At 39.4% G+C, this 27,011-nt stretch overlaps 1 protein-coding gene across 2 annotated transcripts in view; it reads right to left on the bottom strand.

Moving 5' to 3' along the window:
• The window catches only part of chchd6b (coiled-coil-helix-coiled-coil-helix domain containing 6b), a 57,192-nt gene that overhangs the window by 9,610 nt on the left and 20,571 nt on the right, over positions 1 to 27,011 (bottom strand). Inside the window, exons 5-8 of one of the 2 annotated variants that reach the window (XM_069510277.1) lie at positions 26,945 to 26,965; positions 23,962 to 24,045; positions 15,103 to 15,173; positions 3,968 to 4,103 (exon numbers count right to left, since the gene is read on the bottom strand). In XM_069510277.1, coding sequence (XP_069366378.1) covers positions 3,968 to 4,103; positions 15,103 to 15,173; positions 23,962 to 24,045; positions 26,945 to 26,965 — 312 coding nt within the window. The remainder of the gene's footprint in view (positions 1 to 3,967; positions 4,104 to 15,102; positions 15,174 to 23,961; positions 24,046 to 26,944; positions 26,966 to 27,011) is intronic. The other variant, XM_020086511.2, reaches the window with a different exon arrangement.

The raw sequence follows: 27,011 nt of genomic DNA, 5'->3' as shown, positions 1-27,011 counted from the left end.
AAGTGCACCTTGAAATATTTTGGTGGATTATTGCTTTCCCTCAGTGTGGAAGACGGTGGTCTCTTCAAATTTACACAGTTTTATTCCTAAATGAGATATCTAACATTAAATAAATCTGAAGTGACTCTAAAAATGCCGTTAAATTATAAACTTTTTGGGTTATTTGTTATTAAAATATTATCTGAATGAAACACACAATTTCCTAAATATAGCTTTGCTTTATATTTTGCAGCAATTTTAACACCCAATCTATGGAATACACAGACACACCTGTATCTGCGTTCCAATGCGAAGACACTTCATATGAAATATTAGGTTGTATTTGCATTTTCTTTTTATTCAGTTATTAAAATATAATTAATAACATACAATTATTTATAGTACCTAATGCAGTGGCCGTTCTAAACATGTTTACTTGGCCTGTGATAATGCTGTTTGCAGCTTTTGTTCTGAAACTGTTAAAGTCACCTGCAGTAATTGAATCACGCTAAAGTAAAGATCAACTACATGACTCAGGCAGAACCCTGAGGTGGCACCACCACTACTGCACAAAGAGCTGTGTACCTTATGTTAATCTTTTAATTGAAAGTTCAGTAAAGCTCGACTCAGTGTATAGAACGCTCAATCGGAGAATCAGTTGTCCTTTCTGTAAAAGGGGCTGTTGTTGTGAAATGTACAGAGCTCTGGCCACCTGTCTATTCAAACTCCATTAATTTTGGACCAAATCACATTAAATTCAATACTGCACTTCCTTGGCCCCTTAACAATACACTTCGCTGAGTGTGAAGCTGATAAAATGAGCAGTTCTCAAGATATGTGAGCCGCATACAGAAAGATTCCTGGAATTAGTAGGTAGATAATAATATAAAAGAATGGTTTATGGTTAAACTTGCAATTTTGTTTTTCTAATATTGATAATTCGGCCATTATATCTGTATCGGAGATGTTTACTCCCCCAAATCTGTATCAATTGGATTCTAAAAATACATACTACATCTGTCACATAGCATAGATGAGATGAGGTGAATGATAAATCATAAATGTTAAAACCATGTTTGGAAACAAACACAAACACCCCTGTTTGGCGAAAGGTAAAACCTCCATTATTATACAGTCTCAACCATAACAAAATATTTCCTCGGGGTCTGCAGAAAATGATATTTCATAATGACATACGATCCACTGCTCTCTCTCTCATGACTAAATCTGTAGAGCATATTGCTCCCTGTTGACCCTTCACAACCTGCAGCAATACTCAAACTTTTCCTAGTTAAACTCTTGTCCAAGTGCTCTGCTCCGCCAAGCTGCTGGCTCTGTCAGATCCATTTATAGACGGGCAGACAGCTGCCTGCGTGTCCAGAGGGGTCCTGGGACTGCCCACTCATTTCTTTTCATTAAGGCTGACTGAGAGCCTCCGGTGGCAACGCTACTCGTTTCGCCTCACTTTCTGACCCAATCTCAGACATTTGGGTAGCGTTCCAAAGTGCTATTTGAATATTCACATTTTAGACCGTTTTTCAAAAAAACTAAGAAAGTCTTAAGTTCTACTGCTCATAGACAAAAGTTTCCCAAAGCAGATTTCTAAACTGTATGATTTTATATGCAATACATGTATGTCTGTGTCTTTATGCCCTAATACTTTCAGTGAACCCATCTGCCTACTCAGGTTGCACTACACATGACCCGAAGTGATCCATGCTGCTGGTGGTACTAGACACTACGAGTGTTTAAGCATGGGAACTTGGGATAACATGGATTCAGATATTCATGGCAGCAAGAGCCTTTAAAGTAAAGTCTGATAGAACCACCAGAATAGAGGTTTTAGCTCTAAAGCTACAGCTTAATATAACAATCAGATGGTGAAGTTCACTGTGAATGTATGAGTTCAACAAAGAACTCCAGGCTGTGCGACTGTGATACAGAGTGTGAATGAACATGCAACAGATAGTGCCTATACTGTTAGCAAAACCTAGCCAAGACCTAACAGAGCTCCATAACCAGCAGTGCAGAACAGAGCTAATGCACTGGTTAATGCACTGGTTAATACACCGGTGATCGTGGTTTTAACGTAAGAACAGAGAAGGCGAACTGGAGGAGGAAGAGATGGATCAACAGTGACAGCAGCCAGAAAGAACAAAGGATGAGCAGATAAAACAAGATGGCAGGATAGGTCAGAAACGAAGAGGTAAAGGAGCGCTAACACAGGGAGGCACCTTAATAAGACATTTAAATATGAGGTCTTTCACATTTACACGGTTATATCTTAAATCTAGGAACATTTATGTGCCTCTTTAAGTTTGAGCCTGGGACAGAGCTCTTCAGAAGTCTTAAAGGTCAACCTGAATATCCCACCCTCTTCAAAAGAGTCCTGCCGGTCACCCCTCTTTACAGAAAGGTTAGATAGAAAAGATTAAGATGATAAAATGCTTCTGATCACGGCTTTCCTTCTCCAACAATCTGACAACATTAAGAAATATAGGAATTTGTGGAGGAAAAAGTACATCAATGATTTGAAGTGTCAGACATGAATCCTAGAAAATATCAGGAAATTGGGTATAGAATTTCTTTTTCTGGATTTTTTCTTTAGAATATGTAGAACACAGCAGGAGGTTCTTCAGGTCAGATGCATCCACAACAGGAACATTTTCAGGAATATTCATGTGAGGTGTGGTGCTTGCATAGAGCATGCAGGAGGCAGGACATGACTTATAAATTGTGCCAAAGAAATCACATGTTTTCTTTTTCAGAACAGTGACACCGGCATCTGACCTTACGACGAATAGCTCTCATCTCGTTGTCCTTCCAAATTGACATCTTGGTCAGCGGCATCTATGTGTACGGCTCCTCTTTTCTATCCTGAGATATTTATTCTCCCTCTAAATTCAACCATAGAGCAGCAATCACACCACAGTGTGAGAGACTGGACCTAATTTTTCAACATCAGTCGAATTCAACTTCTTCCAACAGACAAGCAGGAACTGGAACAGCTGTCACCACTTTCTTTCATTCTTTCTTACTCTAATTGTCATGAATATGCCGTCTTGAATCAGTATTAAAGTGCCTCACATTTTACACAGAGGAAAACACTGCTCATCTCCTCGCTGTGCAACTATCTATTCTTTACAAAAAAAGACAAACTGAATCTAAACATGCTCACAGAAAACTGACTCCTTTACAAACGCACATACAGTTTTTTCCCCATAGTGTACCATTCCACTGGCAAATGGATCTTTTGAACCAGTTAAAAAAGAATGATTGCTTTTCATTGTGAGCCTTTGCCTTGCTTTTATCAAGTGTTTAAACTGCCAAATTCACCAGTTGTTGTTCTGTGCCTTTTATCTACTTTGGAGCCGTATCAGTGCATTTTGTCACGATAATAATGTGCAAATTGCTCCATTCATTATTGTTTTTTGATGGAGAAATTGGGTAAAATAAGCACTTTGTAGATAAGAGTAGGGTCTGAGAACTATTTGGAAAAGCATCAACAGAAAGCAGAATGCATTACAAAGCAGGGAATGCCAAAACTGATTTTAATGCATTAATAACAGTGTAATCTTCCTATCAGAAAGTTCCAAAACACAGTGTGCGTCTGCTGACTTATAAATCATCAGTAAGCATAACTCATTGACCCGGCTTCTTATCTGAGTGTCAGAGTTTATGATTACCACAAGTGAAATGATTTGATTAAAAAATTGAGAGGTTTACTTGCCTCTTCTCCTTTTTGTCCCACTGTCAGTGTCACTGTCAAGCTCCATCCTGATCTGACTACTTACTGATAATTAATGGCTAATAACTACTTACCTTCCATTAAAAAAGGCAAGCAGCAAATACAAATGTATTTAAAAGGAAAGGGATCTATACACAACATTCTTTAGCCAAGTGTATCACATAAAATATTCACACATTAACACACACATTATAACACTATTTTCTTAGTTCTCACACACGTACAGTATATAGCCCTTACCTTCTTAGCTTGCTGTACGCAGGCCATGTATTGTTTGGCCAGGCTGGAGCAGTGCAGGGTTTGCTGTGGACTTTCTCTGTAGCACTGGAGCACCTTTGCCTGCAGTTCAGTGCACACAGACGCAACCTGCCGGGGCCTAGAGGCAGAGGGTAGAGAGGAGGGTCAGTGTAGTATAACTCAGCAACTGAAAACAACTGTTATGCACTACAATCATCCTATGGTTTTGCTCAAACAGCATTTCTTATATTTTACAAAGCAAGGTATCAGTAACAGTTTTCCATTAGGACCTCATTAGAAATGAACAGTTAAAGTTAAAAAGCTTAAAGTGACATATGAATAAAACATGGGAACATGACAGAGCCTCTTCCACAGAAAGTGTACATCTGCACAGCTTTAAAGCTTGCTGCATACATCAGTGAGAAAAACTTTATTTGATATGTACTTTGAGTTTACAGTTTGGTGCATGTTCGATCAACTAACATGGAGGACACAGGGTCTATGGCCTGTACTGCAGACAGCCACCACTGCCACAAGGGTGATCGAAATGCTTTGGATTCACTTTTGGGAAGCTGTAATGTCGTCCATCTTTACATGGTTTTGCCCATCACCTTTTTAGTCACAATCTGCAATGCTGCAAAAAAACAGCCGTTACAGCCTCATTAAAAGGACTGTTACAGTAAAAGTATCAGAACTGTTCTTTAAACAGCCATGAAACAAAGACCCAGGTTCTTTCAGGTTAGATAAAGCACTGTGAAGATAAGGTTATCTCATGTGCAACTGTAGTTAAATCAATATCAACTTAGTTTAATTCATGCCAGTGAGGTAAAAGACACTATGGCAGTCTTTGTTGTTTTGAGGCAGTAAATCAAAAAACTATGGAGCTAACTACAAGACGGATTCTTGGCCATATTGAAATTTCAACAGCATCAGGCTTCAAAAGACAAAATAGATTAGAACTGGCTGCAGTGAATCAAGATACAAGGTACAGGTGAATAAACATTACTGACTCCTTGAAGTTCAGCTTAGTCAAAACCATAGGAACGGTTTCTGGTTTGTGTCATTAAAGCTTATGACGCGCGGGAGAAAAACAAAAACACTTGAGATTGTTTGAGGTGGTTTGTTTTTTAGTTGCAGTGGCTCAGATAGTTTCCAAGGCTTCAAGGTGCAGCCTGTGGAGAGTAATGAATTATGCATAGACAAAGCAGATTAAGAGTCAAAGTCAAACTTTCTCCTTTCTTTTTTATCTTACTCACACAAACAGTACATTTGCGTAGACAAATAGCACACATTAACCCCCCCCACACACACACAGATAGTGAATGCTAATTCTACATGAGGGTAATCCTTGAGTGCTCTGTTGCTTCTGGTAATTTACCTGGTGTTGTGACAGAACTCATAACTGGGAGAATTGGGATATGAATAGGTACACATACAAATGCACAAACATACACACAACATTAGAGACACATAACTCAGCAATCACAGTGTATCAGTAATGTTTGTTTCTTTATGTCCTGAATTTTTTTCTACACAGACATTCACAGTTGTGCACATGCTGATCCCCATCATGGCAGCAAATTTCATAGAATCACTTCCTCTTAAAGGCCCAGTGTGTAAAATTTAGGAGAAAGGGATCTATTGGCACGAATTGAATATAAAATAATCCTAATGATGTTTTCACTAGTGTGTTTCACCTCAATTGTACGAATTGTTATATCTTCACCCTAGAATGGGTCCTTTGAATTTAAATACTATTTACATCAAGGGGGTCCTCTCTACGGAGGCCGCCATGTTTTTTACATAAGTCCAGACTGGACAAACTAAAACCTTTTGAGTTTTTATGACAACTGAAGCTACCACAGGTTCTCTGTCATGTTGGGAAGGGGAGGATGAGGGGTGTTCAGTTTTGTTTGTGTCAGAATGACAAATTCCATCTGATGATGATCATGTCATATGATGAACACTTTGTTGATCCATAGGAAGAGAAATTGAATGAGATATTACTTTATGAATGGCAGCTTCCAATAATGAACATCAACAGTATTAGAGTAGAATAGGAATCATCTGTACCTCTGTCTGCTCTGCCTGCAACACTAGATATCTTGTAGATATTTATTATCTTAAAGTTGTTTTTATTTATTAAAATTTTTCTTGGTCAAACCTCCCAGATATTGGATTGGTGACTTTTTTATCGAGATACAACTTCACTGAAATATAAAATAAATGTGTTGTCATCTCACATAAATATTAAAGGTGCTATTCAAGACTGAACTGTAAAAAGAGACCCAGACAGAGAATAGAAGAGAGAGAATTAGTGTTTGATTTTACGAGGTGACGCATGATTTCACTTGACATGATGGGACATGCCTTTTTATTTTGGGATGCTGACCACCTGAGAGTCACATATGCAATCATGCGCACACACAGAGAGACAGAGCGAGAGCTGCCCTCATGTCATCCCTCAAAGCAACTATGTGTGTGTGCACATAAAGATAAACTGTACATATGAGAAACTATCACAGAAATTCCTCTGCACTGAGTATGCGTGTCTATGTGTGTGTGCAGTGGAGGGTAGGGATTAAAGACATCACTGATGGAGAGAATATTCATGAAGAGAGGAGTTAACCGCAGAGGGAGAGAGAGAGAGAGCGAGAGAGCGAGGGAGAGAAACATGACAGTGACGTATTAAATGACAAATAACCCTCACAGCTAGCATGGACAAACAGTAACCCATAGCAACCATCAATATCTGCTTTGTACCTGCGCCACATCATGTGGTGCCACATTACTTTGTGCTAAGGATGGCAGCTGCACATTAGTTCTCGTAGTGTCATGTTTTACTAACAGTCATTCAGCTGGGAAAAGGTCTTTACACTAAAATATACATTAGATGATGTCGTTTATATCATATTAAAATAAGTTGCTGTCACTCTTATGAGAGGTTGCCTGCAGTTATTAATAAAATAAAATAATTGTGACACAGGATGATTTGGGGCTGAACTGGTCTCATTCAAATGAAAATGGACATGACACTCACATGAGATTAAAAAGAAAGGATTAGAAGGTTAGTAAACTGATAATTTATACAGTGAAGGTTTGATTTTCATGTCATTGCTTTAGGAAATAGTTTGTGCTACTATAAGTGTCTCGAAACATTTTCCATCGTTTTTAGAGATGCCACATTCCTACCACAAGAATTTGGTGGTGATTTACTTAAAAGCTGTGTGCCAAGTGACATCAAATAACAAAAACAGCAGAAGAACATGTTGCTGCCAAGCATTAGTAAAACACGGTGCTGTGACATAGAAGCTTCTGGAACAATTAGGACAAACATGTAGAACCAAAGAGCTCGACAGACATCAAAAGGTCCCGTGTCCTTCAGAAAAAAATAAACCATGAGGTGCATTGTAAACTCTGCATGTTAATCTAGTAAATCATAACTTGTTTGTGTATTTTTGCTTGAAATGCCCATCCCTAATTCAAACCAAATGTCTGGTTGATGTCTGACTTAGCGCTTTGAAAGCTGGTCAGCATTTGGAATTACTCCCAAAGAGAAAAAGATAACAGCAACAATAGCCCCAAGGTATTAATCTAAGCTCAAGAAAAAATAAATTAATTATTTTCTCTATTCAACAAGAGAAACTTTCTGATAGCAGCAGAGTTTTAATAATGGAATCTGAAGCAGAAAATTGCCTCTGCTAATCTGCACCAAATGCATCGTTTGACTGAAATTAAAGGTGAGCTCTTATTAGAAAAACATTAGCCGCCCCTGCTAGTTTGATAGCTACATTTCTTAGGGAGAAGAAGGAAAACAATGCTTCTGCCTGTGACAAGCAGAGTTGGGAGGGGGATGATTAGGCTCAGATTGTTAAAGTTTCTCATTTGTTTTTTCTCACCTTGGCAATGTTTTTTTTTTTTTTTTATGAACATAGCTCAAGCTTGCACAACTGCAAAGCATGACATTGGGGAATAAAGCAGTAATAAGAAAAAAAGAGATCGTAAAGGCATCGCATTTTATAATTATGTGTCTAAATTGGCGTTACTTGTATTGTGTGCACGTACTTGTGTGTGTGTATGTGTGTGTGAATAGTTATCAATAATGACAAGGATTTTTTTTTTTTTAAGCAGCAGCCACGCCATTGTACTTTTTGGTTTTAAATATTACACTGACTGGAGAGGAAGAGATGAACGGATCAAAGATGTCATGGCTGGGGTGAGATCAAAAGGAATGACAGAGCATGCATCTCTGTATTGTTAGAGGCTTTGTAAAGCTTTAGTGAGGCTACCATAAGGATAACTTCCACAACATTATATTTCAGCTGACAGAAATCTCAACTGTCAGAGTCATAAAACCAGAACTACCGATTTAGTTCATAAAGCCTGTGAAGGACTGATATAACTCAGTCGCTGTGATTATTCTGGTAGTCATAACAATCACTTGTCCCACCTTTGCTAAGTAATGGATCAGACTTAGATCCTACGCTCACATCACAATATGAAAGCACCCAAAACCTTCCAATTTAATCTCAACTCCAGAAAACACTTATAAAAGTCAGTGTCTCCAATGGGAATAGCAATCAAAAAAGAACAACAAGCTGTGGGCTGAAGACAGACAGAAATCCGCCCGTATCTTCATACGCTGACAGCTGAAGTGCTGAGGGGAGATAGGAGTGTAGGAGAACAATTCACACTCTGTTCTCCTGGCAGATTTGATCCCCACCAAATTCACTTTGTGGGGAATACAGAGTAAGATGGGAGGGGATAAGGAGAGTGTTTCATTAAATCAGGTGACGTGCATGAACAAGATAAGGCGCACATGTGCACGTGTGTTTGCGTGTGACATCTCATCGCTGATAACTTTTCAGTCAGGAAAGCGGTTGGACGACTCATTCGAGTCCTGGGTGACGTGGGGTGAAACATGCCCCTCAAGAGCCTTTCACTGCTATCACTTTCCATTGCTCGTGTTTTTATCATCCTCAATTTCAATTCCAGTTTGTGTGGAATTTCATTTGTTATGGTTCTTTTCTTTCAACAACTTTTCTTGTGTGTCTTTCAAACTTTAAACACAGTGTAATGATTAGTGATCACATTATTGTAGTGATCATATATAATAGTGATCATATTTTTGCAAACTAAAATCTACTATTACTACATAATCTAATTTTCCAGGAGCATATTGTATTGCATATTCTAAACGTCAGTGTTTCCACTACTATTCTTTCAGTTACTGTGCAGACACATAAAATGAGCCCAATGAGTTCTACACAGTGTAGTGTGCGCAATTTAAATCTGTGGAAGAGAGAGGGAAAGAGGGAGAGAGAGAGAGAGAGAGGAGAGCACTGGAATTAGATTAGGCAAAGGGTATTGGCAGATTCCCCTGAGGTGAGGTATCAGAATCAGTATCGGGAGAGAAAAAAAGTCCAAAATCACTGCATCCCTTTTACTATAATGGCAAAAACACCAAATCTGATTGTATACGAATCAACAAGATAAAAGGCTTCATGAAGCCAAGTCGAGTCAATTTTATTTATACAGAACCAAACCATAATAGAATTTATAACAGGGCTTGACATATGGAGGACAACTAAACTGTACTTTAATGGCAAAGAGGAAGAAGAACAACAACAAAAACAACAGAACACAGTACAGAGTAAGTGATGCAGTGTTTTCAGAAAGTTTACTTGAATCTCTTCTAGTGTGTATACAGGTTATAACTAATTGAAATTGAAACTGAGACCATACTGCCAGTTCAAATCTGAAATAATAATGAAACTAGAAGGCACTAACTGAACGTTAAGAATGAAAGAAACAGTTGAATCTTAAGTTTGGATTTGAAAGCCTCAACATAGTCACACAGTCCGATGTGAGTACGGGGGTTGTTCCAGTGGAAGGAGACCTGACAGAAAAAGGCCCTGCAGCATTCAGATGTCCCTGATGGGGACAGACATGAGCCCTGTAGTCTGAGAACACAGCACAGGATTGAATATAAGGTTTAAGGAGATCAGACAGGTATGAGAGGACAAGCCCATTTTGAATTTCATGTATGCCATTAAAAGCACCTTAAAATCTGATCTGACATGGATGAAGAGCCAATAAATGAAGAAAAAAGTAATTTGGTCACACTTTCGTTAAAGCTAAATTTAAAAATACACAGTATTTTGAACCATTTGAAGATTGTTTGTACTTCTTGATGCAACAAAGGCCTGCATTCAAATTTAAGTATTTCCCATAAAGGACAAAATGGTCTATGTTACAGAGGTGAAACAGTTTGATGGTTTCGTTAATGTGATGATGTGCTGTTTAGTTACCTGAACAACATGGGCATTGGAATGGTCATTTGGTGGTACCAGGATACTAGGTTGAAGCATAGACTGTACATAAAGAGGGTTGAAGCACTGTGTCCCAGAACAATCATGTCTGGACTTGATTCAGAATGGGCAGAGTGCACATTACACACCATTGTTGTCCTGTTACGAGACACTTGTCTAATTCTTCACCTGTCTGTCCCACTGCACAGACCAGTAAATCTGACCTGCCAGAGATTGTTATCTTTTGCTGGAGTGTGTGTTTCTTTATATACTGTAGTTGTAAGAGGCAGTCAGAGAAGGCAGCATGTGCAAGTGACTGCAGCGCTCTGTCTTAATGGGAAATCTTTGTTGGACCACAGTGCAGACAGGCCCTGTCTCTGGTAATGACTTGCAGTCTGCTTCTTTGGGGGGCACAAAGATCCCCACAGTAAGCTACCTGTCTGTTTCACTAATTGGACACGCTACCCCCATGCACACAAGAATAGAGCAGATATAACAAACCCACATGAAAGTAGGCTTTTAACCACAAACTGTCAGCAGTTACTTCAAGGTGAAGCTTCACATAGACATCCACCTGAGGTTCACTGATTTTGTAGCTACTTTGAGGGTAGCAAGGTTTTTTTAAGAGGATTAATGGATTTTTAGATCTTAAGGTAAGCTCAGCTGCAATCTTGTGGGTCTCTTAAGTGAGGTTTTTATTTGGGGAAATTTGAGTAGTCCCATACCCCAAGGCAGGACTAATGGATGAACTGCTCTAAAATGCCACATGTATCTTGACAAGCTAAGTAGCAAATGGCACTAGACAATTTTTTACCACTCACTGTCTCCATTTGAGGAAAATATTTTGGAGATTGTGACCTGTCCAGTGTGTGAAAAGAACGGACATATCCAAGGGACCTTCCATGTTGTTGTCTTGTTATCGACAACATATGCTCCTCTGGGATATACAGTCTATGGGTAAGAGTCAACTTTTCACACTCTAACTATGCAGGGGCTTGTCCTGGAACAGTTCTGTAACTTTCAATAAACAACAGGAAAGGACTAAAAGTAATCTGCAGAGGTGGATTCACGTATAACTGTTCACCAGTTTGTCGTGTATGTCTGAAAGGCAAAGTCCGGGTAAAGTCCTGACCCAACTCTCCGCAGGTCATGTCTAAAAATAATACCCACTGTGAGCAACCTCAACTAAGGTTAAACATTTGATGTCCTGCTTTTGTCCATTTCATTTTAATAATGTCAAACTGCTTTGGAGGGACAATGCAAGCAAAATTAATTACAAATCTTAAACATTTACAGGCAAGACAAGCAAAAGCAAATCCAATTTAGGAAATAAACCAAACACGCTAACAAATTTTACATTAATCAACCATTTATGACAAGTTGGGAAGAAAGCAATTTAAGGAAACTGATAAAAACCAGTCATCAGTGACCAACATATACATCTGGAGGTTTGGCCACTTAAATTATAGTCCCATCTAACCTAGTTACTATAGACCCCTCATTTATAAAGTAGTATTTAAACGTTAATATAATTCTACATGAACAGATCATATTGACACTATAGTGCCAGATGGCTCCACTTAAGAGCGATTGAGTTAGAATATATCTTGAAGAATAAGGAATATGATGCAATATGACCCCCCCACACACACACACCCACACACACACCCACACACAAACACACACAGCTCCCCCCTCCTTCAGCAGTGGGTAAATAGAATAATTACTGGGTGGTCAGTGTAGTGTGAAATGACAGCATGAACACAGCACAATGAAACACTGCCCAAATGCTGACAGAACATGATGAGCACATGGCTGCCTGAATACAAAGTGTGTCTCTGTGTGTGGCAGAGATAGAACGTGAAAAGGGAGTAGAAGTTTGTGTGCATGACTTTGTGGGTGTTTATGAAACACATTATAGAGCAAGGCAATGCTACTCATTCGGCAAACTTGAACGGAATTGATCTTCTAACCTCTTCCAGCCGTGAACAACAGCAAATCATTGATAATGTTATCATCTAAACAAAATATTGGACTTGAATTAAATGCTGCTGAATTCAGCCGTGCAGGTGCATGAGGGTGGCAGTGTCTTGGATGAGGTCACTGTCCATTAGGGCAAAGCAGAAAGATCATGCGTCTAGTTTTTCCTCTTGCTGTTCTCGGAATGCACTGGACTGACTGCATCATAATGATGGCATTTATACATTTACTTCTATGTTTTACATTGCTTGCACTGTAGAGAGGAGGATGCCATGCAGTCATGTAGAACTCACACGTATGGATGCATTGATGGTTGATGGGGGAAGTGTCTGATCCTGGCCCTATCATTGTAACAACAACCAATCACACTTTCCTGCTTGGGACACGCAACATAACCAGCTTCCTTCTGACGTGCCATGCTGAATGTCAGGCAATGCTAAAGGGAAGTAAATGGAAAATATAATCCCCAAACAGATGAACACAAACTAGGTTCACCTGCTGCCTTTGCATCCTCTCTCCAGTCTTACTCTGACGTTTGATGTATTTGCGTTAACATTAATGATTTGGCTTTGCACTTGAATATTAATATGTACAGCACGCAACAGAACCACAATGCACTTCCGCAACCCGTGATGTCACCCTGTGCAAACTGAATTAGCAGCTTTTCTGTTGAAGCCCTGAACATGTACTTTTGAGAGCTGTGTAAATGTGCAGGAAGATGTGAGGTTACCTCCACATGGTATATAGACTATAACTCACTAATGATGCCACTAACTCTTTTCAGGAGTTTGTGTCTCTGCCCAAGAAGTTGTTGGGAATTCTGTCACACCTCAAATCAATCTACTCTTGTCCAACAGATAATCAATTACATGTGTAATATCTGTTAAACAGTGAATGGAGGAAATGATTAGTGATGATTAGTGATGTCACATTCTTGAATATCAATTAAAATGTACAAATCATGATTATTATTATTTTTCTATTATTCATTGTTATTAATTTTTAAATGAGATTCCTCATTTTTATACCATTGTTTGTTTTGTACCAGGTGGATTTAATGTGTCAAATTTAAAATGAAATTCAGCACAGCTGAGAGCAAAGGGAGAAAATATGGCTCGGAGAAGATGGATCCGATCGTAATGGTGTACAGTGAAACGAAAGAGAGAGGGTAGAAAATCAAAGGCTTTGTGTGTTAATGAAAAAGCAAAAGGTGAGGAATGAGCATGTGAGAATAACATCTGAAAAAAAGATCTGAATTAATTAGCCATCTTTCATCAGTTTTGTGATACTCAATGCCACCTACGTGGGAAAAGGGAAAATGAATGGCTTTCTGATTAAATTGGATTCAGGGAGCCTGTATGGCTTTCTCTCCCTGCAAACAGGGTGAGAGTAGGTGTTATTGGAACGTAAATTGACAAAGCACACACACTCTGGCTACGCCTGTGTGGTACTAGTTAAATCTTGAATGAAACTCACACCCACACTTTTGACAGGAGGTGACGTCTGAACTGGGGTTGAGTATCACCACTGATAATAATAATAAATTCTGAGTCACAGGGTAGGTGTCACAGTCACACTGTCCCAGTGTCAGCAGAACTAATACCACTGGGAGTCGTACAATCTGATTGTCAAACAAAGCTTTTGTTGTTTTCTTTTTGTTTCAAATACAGCAATTGGGATGGACACTAATAAATACAGTGTGTATTGTGAAGAGAAATTTCAAAGTGTCTGTGGCGATATGTTTCACATCTGTGCAGAGGTTTGGTACTGACACTTCACTGAAATGTTCTTGTGTTGCTAAAACTGACCAAGATGGGTCATGTGTATCCATGAGGACTTCATAGCGTTTGAACCCGAAATGAGACCAATCACCTTCCTTTAGCCTTGGCATTGCCTTTTCACTTTTTAGTAGTCAGATCCCAGTGGGAGTAGACTGATCTCGCAAGACTAATTAGATAAAGCTTCATACATCCACAGAAAAAAGCCATAGACTGTAAAGGCATATGCTGAAATATTGATCTCAGGATTTAATGAATATACATTTGTTCATTCAATTGGAGAGTGAATGAATTAGGCCATTAAAAAATAATATAATAAAGAGGTGTGTTTCTTATTTAAAAAAAAATAAAGGATGTTAATCTCAAAATCATAATGATGTAATATAATGGGAACAGTCCCAGAATACCACTTGAATATATCCATCTTTCATGAAATCCAGCACCCATTCACAGTGGAGGATGCTCATCAGCTTTCAACAACTCAAGCTGTGTCTCTGAGCACTGGAGTGAACATAGTGGAGAAAGATAATGAGAGAGGAATACTGTCATGTATTTTGAAATCTTCATTTTTTTTTGCTATGTCTAATTTACAGATAAAAAATAGGAAAGGTAGTGGACTCAAACAGAAAGAACAAAGAAACAGAAAAAATAAGCAGAGAGTGAGATCTGTTGACTTTATCTGTTGTGTTATTTTAGTGTAAGTCTGCAGGACGTCATGAAAAAAAGTTGAACATTTTGAAGTAGGTCAATGCTGCACTTATTTAATAAAAATTGTATGGATGCTTTGGCAATTCACTGGTCCACTAACACGGTGAGAGAGAGTGTAGGAGGTGCAGAGTACACTTTGAAGCATGCTAATAATGCAAACAGCCTTCACACTGATCTTTGTCCACATCTTCCTGTTCTCGGGACATCCTCTTAGTTTCCCTCTGTTATTCAAAGAGTCTTTGCTTCAACTAATTTACAGGTGTATTCATAAAACTTATTTTAACTATGATAGTCTCATAAATACATAACAGTACTGAGGCAGTCAGAAAATGAGGTTGTGAAGCTCATTCACAGTACTTACCTGATGTGAGCCTCAGCTTTGGTAGCTGACTGGTTGTACTGTTCAGCCGACTCCTTGTAGATGTCAAAGTTCTGCAGGGAAAGAGGGGAAAAAAAGGTGAGAATCAATTCAGGGGTATTTTACAGCTCTGCTTAAGTTCAACTTCACTTCATATTTTGAATATAAAAGAGGTGGCTCAGATGTATGCTGCTTTTAGGATATGAGAGCTTGTATCCAGGCATTATTTTATTTTTAGATCACTTAATCTCATCATTAACAGCTTGCATCTGCATAATAGGACCAAAATGACTTTTAAGCTTCAATTCAAGCTCTAATAAGCCAGCACTGATAAGCAAAATGTAAAAATCATCATTTTAAATGTCACATTTGTTAAATTAGCGACCTTTAAATTTTACAGCGCTGCTTACAAATCTGAATGCTGATGGACTGCTGGTACTCCATAATATTTTATTTCATGCAGTACACACTGGCATTTAAACCCCAATTACTGCTCATGGATAGAGCTCATACCTAGAGGGCAAGGTCACATGCAGCACACCTTCACTGGAGTAATCTGTGGTCACAATGTTAACTGCATTGCATTATGATCTGAGCTGCTCAGAAGGTGGTGCACTGACGATGAGGAAGTCAAGAGTAAACCTAGTTATGGAAAACAGGTTGTACAGTATTTAGAGCCATAGCGCAAAGAATGTGTTTAAAATCATCAGCACTGTAAGAGGAATGATCATCTGACAGGTTTTGTGTCAAAACATATGAAAAGAAATTTGTCCACAACGTCCCAAACACAAGCAAAAGTCTATCATCGCCCTCTCGTGCACATCCTCTGAGCATTGCTTCCCATTTCAAACTGATAACCGCCATACACATGCTCTTGCTTAATTTTTCCTTTTTCCCAATAGATGGGGTGATAGGAAAGGCAGATAACATAAGTGATTGAGCATGGGATGAAATGAGATAAAAAACAAACCTCCTCCACAATCCCTACTCCTTTAGTGGCCCCTAGTCATGTTTATATCTCTTTACTTATCGTTGATCCACAGACATACGTTTCCCGATCTTAATGTCTGGTGCTGGAGAGGACTCAAATCATTTCATAGACATCTTTTTCCTTTATACCACTTTCTAGTATTTTCTACAATAATAAACTGTCCCTTTATCCTCTAATTTCCATTAAAGAAAAAAAACAGTAAAATGTTATTATCTATTATATCCATAGTCAATGTCAATTTCTGTCATTACAGACAGAACTGTACACCTGATAAAATAAATCAACCAATTTAGGAGTTACCTACATTTTGGCCATTTTTGACATCACGATGCGCTACATTTGCATAATGCACATCTAATAGTTTGTCTAGCGAGTGGAGGCAAACATTTCGTATGTGCAATGAAAGCAGTTGACCAATCACAAAAGATTGGGCTAGACAGCCAATCAGAGCAGATTGGGCTTTATTGGGAGGAGGGCCTTAAAGAGAGAGTAGTTACAACCAAGAATGGTAAAGGCTGAAAAGCTGCAGCAATGGACATTATTAGGAAAGTGATGCGTTGTCTGAGCATGTAAACATTTTGAGGTTATAACCCAAATTAAAATTTAAATCTGTATATAAATATATGTCTACTTTAAATCTGCCAACAAAGTACAGATCAGAGTAACTTACACATCTATTTAATGTGAGAAATCATAGCTATAGACAATGTGCATTGAAAGAGAAATCAATTGTGTCCATCTACCATGTACTCGTCTTCCCGTCTTCTGCATTTGTTTTCCATTTGACTTTCACAGTAATTCACAAAGTGCAAATGCCAAACATCCTTGGGTTAGACTTTATCCCTGCCCATTCAGGATTAGACTCCTGTTCCCACTAAATCTCCCCATCCCCAACGTGTGGACTAGGCTTAAATACCAAACCTTAACATGGGGCTAATGTGTGTAGCTCCAAATCCTGAATGTCAAATTTATTCCATTTCAGTAACATGAACCATTTGAACAAAAATGATTTCTAGACCTCTGACAGGCTGCTAAAAAATATATTAATCTACCAAGTGTTAAAACATTACCAATTAATACTTCAATTTCAACCAAGTCCGCATGCACATTCATGGAGAGTTAGCTAATACTTTCCCTTGCTCTCTGAGAACATGTGGTAAGAAGTTAGCCACATGTTAGCGGCTTATCCTTTAGCCCCAGGTCAAGGGCTCAGTGGGTACACTCTTCAGAAGAAAGCTGAGCTGAAACTTGAAAGTGTGTGGTTGCCTTGTGGGACATCCAGTTTTTCGAGCCAAGATAAAAAAGGCTCCACAGGGGTATAAGCCCATGGGGACCTTAGATTATGCAGGACATGGAGAGTATGGCACCAGCAAGGATAGAAGCAAGGAGGTGGTATAGAGGTAAAGTGAGTCTCTCTCTGACAATTGGTGTATCCCACCAAGGTTCTATCCTGAAGGTTTTGAGGGGTCAGGCAGTACTTGATATAGTGTCTCCCACTTGGATGAGGATAAACAAAGGAAAACAGTTAAGTAGCTTTCAGACATGTGCTGAACTCCGCATTTTCTCCGGAGGGGGTGCATGTGTGAAGAGTGTTTGTGTTGATAAGTGCCGGTGTCGGGGTGCTGTAAACATGATCACAAGATCTCTGCAGCGGAGTTAATACGTCAGATCCTGCCTCTGTCTGCTGCACCACCTCTCACCTGAATAATGCAGAGGATTTGATGCTGTTGTGAATGCTTCTGTGCAGAGAACCCCCCACTGTGTTGTGTATGTGTGAAAGGCAAACTGCAGGTAAACTCCGTAGGTCCTGTCTATAAACGTCTTTCGTAATGTGGGTATGGTGTAAAGCCAGTGGGGGATCTTCTCACTCATAGTTCTTGCTTCTCACTTTGTTTTTTCTATTGTGTACCTACAAAAATTAAGAGAAGTCAGCAAAAGGAGTGAATGTACTGCATATTAACTACCTGATTGAAAATGTAAACAATATATCCACTGGCAAAACATCCATTTTAATTTATAAACTCGTATCCAAGGAGGAGATGTCTGCAAAGGTTACCTGCTTGGCTTTTAAGTTAAGAATGGGCTATAATATATAATATCCTTAGTAACAGATGCTCCACAAAATTCTGACAGGAAGCAACACCCATCCATGTTTCTTGTTATTTAAAGCACACAAGTATATAACGTTTAGTGAGTGGCAGTGCCCTCTACAGGCACATGTGGCGATTAAATCAGTTGGGCTCCATGTCTGACCAAATAAGTGGTTCTCATGTAGAGAGAAAACCAACCTAGCAATCTGTTGACCGGAGCTCTGACTGTGTAGTCCCACTCACTGAACTGAAACAGAAATGGTGGAGATTACCCATGATCCCCAGCTTCCTGAACCAGCAGAGCTGCCACTGTAACAAATATACCAAACACTGAATTCCTGATATTTTAAAAGTTTCCTCACTGATAATAAGGGATAACCACAGTTTTTAATGACTTCTAAGTATTATTATTTTTTATCTACAGTTCAGCATTACTCATGAGCTTGCTGGTTCTGATGCAATTAAATGTTCTCTCTATTTCAAGTCTGTGAACCAACTGGTTTTGAAGCTGCTTTTTAAGTTTAAAAAGTTGCTTAGTGTTTCTTTAATGCAATATAACAATGCTTTGCAAATACATACTGTTTAGTAAGACATGGAAAAACAGTTTAAATATTCTGTCTGCTGTCCAACATTTAAAAACAACCTATGAAGTAAACCAAGTGCTCTGGAGAGATTCTTCTGAAAGGAAACCTTTTTCACATTTCTGATCCTGACCAAAGTATCCCTTGAATGTCTCTCATATAAAACACACAAATCCAAACTAAACAAACACTGTTTTATGTAAAAATCATGGGCAGTTTGATAGTAATGCGAGGGATGTTGCACCAGATGTTACTAAACAAACTGTCATGTCTCTTGTCTTACAAGTCAAACAAGGGAACATGGGGATAATGAGGACAGTGGACGTGAGAGGGAAGTGTTTAGACTGGCAGGTGTAGCTTATCCTGTTCACGATGGGGGACTGCAGGGCTGTGTCTTGTGTGTATCAACATGTTTTTTGTGTCTATTGACAGAACAGACCCTGAGAAACAGCTCTCATGACACCAGAGAGGTGGTAACACTATCACTGGCACACACATTCTCAGCTCTTCCCAGTCATTTGCACCCGTGGGGACAAAAGCCCAATGTGGAGGGACGGGGGGGGGAAGCAAGGTTTAGGGGGTGTTGGAACGGCTCATGCAGGGGATTAGTGTAGGTGCACGTGTGCTGTGTGTGTGCGTGTGTGTGTGTGTAAGCTTGCATACACGCAGGTGTGTGACTAAATCTGTGTTTGTATTTGAATGCTTGTCTGAACACCCTCCAGGAGAAGGCCTGATGTCAGGATTTTGCGGGAGGGGTTGCTTCACGCTCCACACTCGGACGGAGGCGGATTAATTTTTTTTTCAGAGGCAGTAGTCAACAAAGGGGAGAAGATGGGATTAAAAGAGGTGAATTTTAAACTGAGAGTTGTTTACAGAGTCATAGGGTATGTTGCCACAAGAAGACAGATATACTCCACCTGTACACTCTGCAGAGATTAGAGAGGCTTCCACAAATAAACAAGAGAGAGAAAGAGAAGAGAGGGAACAGGACGCAGAGAGAGGAGACGTGGAGGATGCACTGGAATGTTAGTTTCACTCTTGGGATGTCTTTTATCGCGTGGAAGAGGGGCAATGCTAAGTTGCGCTGTAGATTGGCCACTCTATCACAATTACTTTGGAAGTGACAGCATGAACACAAACCGGTCACACACAGACACACACACATTCACAGCCTTTTGAGTTGTGTCAGTAGTGGACACAGACAACATCCACAGCTTTTAGACAAACACAAAATCTATTATCATCGTCCATCCCTTTGGCAAACTGGACACCAGAGAGTGTTTTAGACAGGCGCGCGCGCACACACACACACACACACAGTTATTAGCCTATTAAAAGAGGCTGCTACTAAGCCAGGGTAAAATGTTGATTCAGGGGAAGATCACACACCAATTACCAGAGGATTCTCCTTCTAATCTGGCTGCTCTTACGTTTGGTTTAAATCACTGCCTCTGATCATCAAGATGCCGCAACAGAACTGCATGTGCACGAGTGCTTGTGTGTTTTTCAATACAAAAATCAATACGGCCTTATGGAAAAGGTTCTAGCCTCTGAGATTATTAGTGAAATAAAACACAGCCAACTATTCAATTATCCAATCAGCCAGCAATGTGGCAGCAGCACAATCCATACAATTATGTAAATACAGTTCTGCAGCTGCAGGATATATTTACATCAAACATCATCAGTCATCAGAATAGAGAAACATATGATTCTTGGTTCCCCATGGGCTGGTTTAAGTGTTTCTGAAACTACCGATCTCCAGGGATTCTCACACACAACACTGTCCAGAGTTCACTCAGAACAGTGTGAAAAATGAAAAACATCCACTGGACGACACTTGTGCAGAAGGCAAAGACTTTTAGGTGAGAGAGGTCAGAGAAGAACATTCAGGGTGTCGAGGATGACGAGATTAATCTGAAGCTGCAGTGGGAACCGGAACACCAAAACTAGACAGCTTGAGACTGGAAAAATGTAGCCTGGTCTGAGTAATCTTAATGTCTGTAGATGGTGGGGTCAAATCTGCATAAAGCAATGTGAGCATAGACTGTACATAAAGATGGGCGGCATGAATACTCCCCAAAAGTGAAGCCAAAGCAGGTAATAAACCCAGCCTCCTCCATGTTAGTGCATTAGACATGGAAATTGTTGGATTCTGTCATGTTAGGTGTTGATGTGTCATTTTGTGTCATATGACATTATTTAGGTCAGTTAATTATGAAACCCATGCCATTATGAACTGAGGCTGTTTTGAGATTGAGGGGATGATGTTCCTAATTCATCTCTGTGAGTGTAGATCTGATACAATACTGATGGTGAGGCCCTGAGAGAGAAAATGTTAAGCTTTTCTTTACATGCTCCGATCATTATTAGTGGGAAAAGTGAGACGGATGACGGTTTCACTTTTCATTTATGCATATCGATCTGTCACAATTCAACTATTAAGTGGCCCTTTATTTCAACCTAACTGGAATCTGCCACAGGTATGAGAGAGGTAAAGGAAGAAAGATAAGCAGAGAAAAGGCAAAAGGGCATGAAAGGAGAGCTGGATGAATGGAGTGCTTGATGGGAAAATGAAGAGTAGCAGGAAGATGGACGCCAGCTCAGGATAGACTGTTTAATGCTCAGTCCATATAGCCTCTTTATCTCTCGCTCTCAGTCCCCCTCTTTCTTACTCCCTCATCCACATGCAGGTCAGCTACGAGCAAGTGAGGGGTGAAAAAAAGCGATAGTAAAAAAAGGGGGGCTGTGGCAATGAGCAGAGAAAGATAGAGCATCCTCAACTCTTCTGCCAATCAGTCTTTTCTGTCAAGCATTGCAGTGTGTGCTGCTTGCTGCACGGTGTGCAAGGGACCCTTCCATTTAACTTGGCTATGTAAAAGGTTTTCTCAGAGGCCTAAAGGAGGCGAGTGCAAAGGACTTGATAAGGTCCCCCATCTGCCTGATGGGCCCCGCTGGAGGGAGGGAGCGACAGGGAGAGGGCTGGTGGGGCAGTCAAGTCCCATAGAGCGTCTACTGAATACTGGAAGGAGAGTAGTGGGTGTGTGAAGAGACAGAGTGCAGGTTAGGGGAGTAGTGTGTGTGAGAGTGTATGCGTGTCTACCTGCACCTTTTCACCCATTATTCGTTGAGTCAATGTATTGTTAAAAAATCTAAATATTTGTGTCATCTTCCTCTCCATCTGGGATTTTCTATTAAAATTCAAAGAGGTTGAGATAGAGAAAATGTCCTCCAACAAAGGTCTGAAACAGCATAATGTCTGACTCGCATCATCATCCAGTATGAGATGTGTCAACATCTGAATATTGTCAACAACTGACTGTTAATTCAAAGAAAGTATAATGCAATAATGTTATATTGTCAGTCTTCATATTCACCTGGAGAGATTATACATAAGTACTCTAATAAAGGAAGTTTGGTTGGGTCAGAGGAGGAACAGAGTGTGTGTGTGTGTGTGTGTCTGAAAAGACAGAATATAAGATTCACTAAATTGTAACTCACGAGTCCAGGTAGTTTACTGACAAAGGAAACCCACAGTTAACAGTTCACGTCTGTTACAGTTGTCTTCTTTTTACTAACTCATTTTCAAGTCTCAAGCAATTTTCTAACAATTTCAACACATCATAATGACTGAACAGCTTTAACACCTGTATATCCCACCCCTCTTTCCCGCTTTAAAAATCGGGGCTGTAACAATGGAGTGTTGTTTTACATTGCTGCGTTTAAAAGGGGCCCTGGTTTCTGAGCATATCTGACATACTGGTTTGGAACTGCTCGTTGGAAGAATGAACATGTAAGAGACTCTCCAGTCTTTATTGAAAACTCTGTTCTTGCTGTCTACTCCGCCATGTCTTTTGTCTGACAGGGTCTGTCCACCAACTTCAGACGGAATGCTCATTGAAATTCACAGATTGGATTGGCTGAGTCGTGTCACGTATGATGATTTACAATGTGAGTCCCAAAGATTTATAGATTATACACCGGGGTACCGCGGACCACCTATTAATGACCCCTACTATTCTATCATTTTTACATTCAACAGTGTTTGTAAACCTTGTCTTCTTAACAATTTATACATTTCTTTAATTCCTTAACTTTTACTCTATCATTTTACTCTCATTCACTCATCATTTCATCCGGCCTCTTTAGATATGTAAGAGAATGAACCAGCTTTTTCTGACCAACAAATACAAATATACTGTGTAGAAAGCAAGCAGCATTTACCAAACCACTGAGCTTTAAAGGGTGCAAAATATCAACTATGCATTAGGGCTCAGACGGAGTGAACACAGGCCATAATTTCTTAAAAGCACCCAACAAACCTTCTTCTTTCTGATTTGTGAAAAGAACCAGAGGGATGTTGGCAAAAGGACACAGTGTTAAGAAAAATCACAGTACATTTGATTAGGCAGCTGAAGCTCTCTGAGAGCTCGAGCGCTGTGAAACCTCTCCTGAGTGCTGGTCCATCATCAGCACGTCGTGACTCTCGTCTCTCTGCTGAAACTTTCAATTCATTTACATTTACATTTTGACACTGGTGTGTGGGCTTGACATTTCCAAGATAGGCAAGAGTGTCTTATTTACCTTTCATGGAGAGTGAATAACACACTGCTTTATTTTTACTCTTCCTGATGTGTGAAGACCTACTGGAGGTTTTTATCTCATTAGTTAGTTAGTTCATTTAAAGAGCTAGTATCTCATTCTTTTGAAAAAAAAATAATAATAACTCAGTAAATCATTGTTTGCACCAAATTTGAAAATCCTTCAAGCTGATCTTAAAATGTCACGTTCAAGAAAAACATAAACATACTTTGTGAGACCTACGTGACCTTTGACCTTTGGCTACCAAAATCAAGTGATGTAATCCTTGAGTCCAAGTGAATGTTTGTGCCAAATGTGAAATAATTCCATGACGGTGTTCCAGAATAATCTTTTGCAAGGTTATCGTTAACTTGATCTTTGACCAACAAAATCGAATCAGTTAATCCTTGAGTCCGAGTGAATAGTTGTAACAGTTTAAAAAAATGTACCTCAAGGCATTCATGAGATATTGTGTTGGGTTGGATGGATGTTCAGACGTACGAATGTACAGACAGGTGTAAGGATAGATGCACAGACAGATGCACGGACGGACAACCCGAAATCATAATGCATCTGGCCATTGGCCATCGCGGAGGCGTGAGAAGAAAACTGTATTTACCTTTTTCTCCAGTATTTCTAGTTGTTCCTTATAGTAGCTGGAGATGCTGGCAAGTTCCTTCTCTTTCCTCTCCAGTTGTCTGGCCTGATTAGGAAGAAGATGAAGGAAAATGAAGAGAGATTCAAGATTGTCACAAAGATTCTACTAAACAAACAAGTGAAAAGCTTTTGGTGAAATGTAGTTAAGTATGTAATAAATAAGGAATAAGTATTACCGACAGACTGTTTGTAAGTCATAATTAGATTAATATAGCCATAAAAAAACCATTAAAGTTGAATTTACAAAATAATGAAAATAACAGTCAAGACAAGAGAAAATAAACAGATAATAAGACATTGTTTTTTCTAAGAAATCAAAGGGTATGAAGAAATATTACAGTAAATTGTAGAGGTTCTTTATATTGACATATGACAATTTACTACACAAATACCACCTGTGTCAGCCTGTGTGAAAACTAAATTCACGTTCTTCATTTATCAATGTTTAAGTTGATATAGATACAACATGGGTAAATGATGCTTAAAGAATATGGACTTCAGCAACACACAAGGGAAAGGATGAGGAAGGAGTAAACAAGGCAACAGATGCAGAAAGCATGAATATAACACAGGTCATATGTCAGTGTTTAATATCAACCTACAAACTCTGGAAACACATCTCATCTATGATATGAAATGTAATTTTAAGCACTCGCCAACGCCTCCTTTTTATATAACACATATTATGTAATCACTTCACAACATAAACACAACAACATACCAGAACTTCACAGCAGTTACTGGAAGTGATGCCACTGCTTTGTAATCATGGTGTAAGAAAGCGACTGAGTATGTATATTATGTAAAGTAGCTGATGAATTTCTACTTGTAGTTACTGCAGATACATCCTTTCTGCAGCCACGTGAGAATAAAAACATTAAGACGTTTCCTTTAAGTTGCTTGACCATAACTACAATACCCGCCACCATAGCATCAAATTCCAGGTTTGTGTTTTCAGTGCACTATTATTCCAGTAGCTTGTTACTGTGTGACTCATCTGTGAAGTAGTTTATGGGCATACCATGATAATGCGCACAAAAAGAAATCACAGCTATACCTCAAAGTAAAAAATAAAGGAATGGTTGTTTAATAGTTGGTCCATCTAATAAAACAAAACTTACAAAACTACTGAGGTGGCATGAGCCTGGCACAGCGGTGGCAGGTGCTGACATGATGATGGTGGCATTACGATGAGGTGAAACCAATTAAAATGCCCTCTGAGTCAAACTTTGTAAGACAGCGAGATGGCAGAGTGGCTGTAGGACCACCGTGGCGTAGCATCATGCAAGCAGAGGAAGACAGGAAGCAGAAGTCAGAAAGATGCACTGTGAAAACAAGTTGTTCAGCTTGAAGTCAGAAATGCACATGCAGTAGAAATTAAATGGAAAACATTTACTAGAAGATACAACATGGATTCTGTAATGGACCCCCTCTTAGTTTTAACAGTATGGGGGCTTCACCATGTTTTAATATTATTACAGTTTCATTAATTGGGAGAAAAAAGAAATTCCCTGTGACAAATACAAATAAATAATGTAATAGAAAATAGTAAGAGCCTATGGTAAAAGAGAGAGAGAGGGGAAGTCAAAAAAGATGAATACAATCAAAATTCAGTTTAGCTGAATGGCAACACAGAGCCGTACACTGATCTGAGTCCAGCTCATTTACATCATCCAATTACAAAATAACAATCAGATTTTCTGTTGGAGCATGAAAGCAAGGATCTGAAATCTTTCCATAAACAGTCAGTCATTTCTGTAGACATTAAAGTATATAAAAACGTTTTATATATTTTGTATCATTAATATATTAATATAGTAATATTTGAACCACTTAAAGCCACAATAAATGGCAGTGAGCTAGATTGAACTGATGCACTAAATACCTTGCGGCGGGGTTTAGGATCTTACATGCGTCTGTCAGAATTTTTAGTCATGCTGTGGAGAGTGTGCAGCAGATAAAGAAAAACAGCTGCACAATCTGATTCACATATGATGGATAAAATGCATAAAAGGACAGATAACATGCACATGGTGTGTGTACACTGAGTGTTTGGATTTTCTCTACAGTGTAAACAGTAGATCCGCAGATGTTCACATGTGTGTATATCAATCAATCAATTAGTGCCCGAGGACTGATTGATTGATTGATATACACAGTTGTACACACTGTTTAAAACAATAAGGGTAATGAGTATTGTACTACAGCAGTATGAACATGATATGGTGTATGAGCACAGTGAAGCTGGCAGGGAGTAAGGCAGCAAAAAGCTACAATGTGGCACAAATTCAATGTAGTACTGAAAGTATATATTATGACATAATATAACCCTGCAACCCCACACATACACACACACAGTATAATGGTGGCTGATTGCTGTAGCTGATTGGTGCATTAGTGGGTGTGATACACATCAGATGGAGCAAAAACAGCATCTTCCCTGCCTGATCTATAGATCTCCTGTGCTCTCAGCCGGTACGCTGGATGCAGGCGTGAAGACGCAAACACAGATTGGCATTACATGTATTGTAATCCAGTCTAATCTTATCTGAATTTAACAGGCACATGCATCCCCAAACAGCACATCTGCAAATCCCTATTGTAGCTCACTGCACTTTCTCTTTCCATCTTTCTACAGTTGCTGTTTGATGTTGTAAGGGCAGTGTGTGTGTGTGTGTGTGTGTGTGTGTGTGTGTGTGTGTGTGTGTGTGTGTGTGTAAAATCACATCTGCCAGCAGCACAGATGATGTGTAATTTTCTAGTTGAATACCTCCCAAAGTGTTGTTGTGCAGAATGGTGGCGGCAGCACACTCGCTTTAATGCACAATGAAAACATGACATTTGAATAGAGAAGTGAGAGAGAGAGAGAGAGAGAGAGAGAAAGCAGGGGGTATAGAGCAAAGGCTTAAAAAACAGGAGACACCAGCAATAGTAACGTTGCTTACCCAGGCATCCAAATCTGCAGGCTAGGAGAGAGTGAGGAGACTGTGGTTAGTGAGACAGCAGAGGGTA

Source organism: Paralichthys olivaceus, chromosome 2 (assembly GCF_024713975.1).
Source record: "Paralichthys olivaceus isolate ysfri-2021 chromosome 2, ASM2471397v2, whole genome shotgun sequence".
Classification (NCBI taxonomy): domain Eukaryota; kingdom Metazoa; phylum Chordata; class Actinopteri; order Pleuronectiformes; family Paralichthyidae; genus Paralichthys; species Paralichthys olivaceus.
This window is presented reverse-complemented; position numbering and strand designations above follow the sequence as displayed.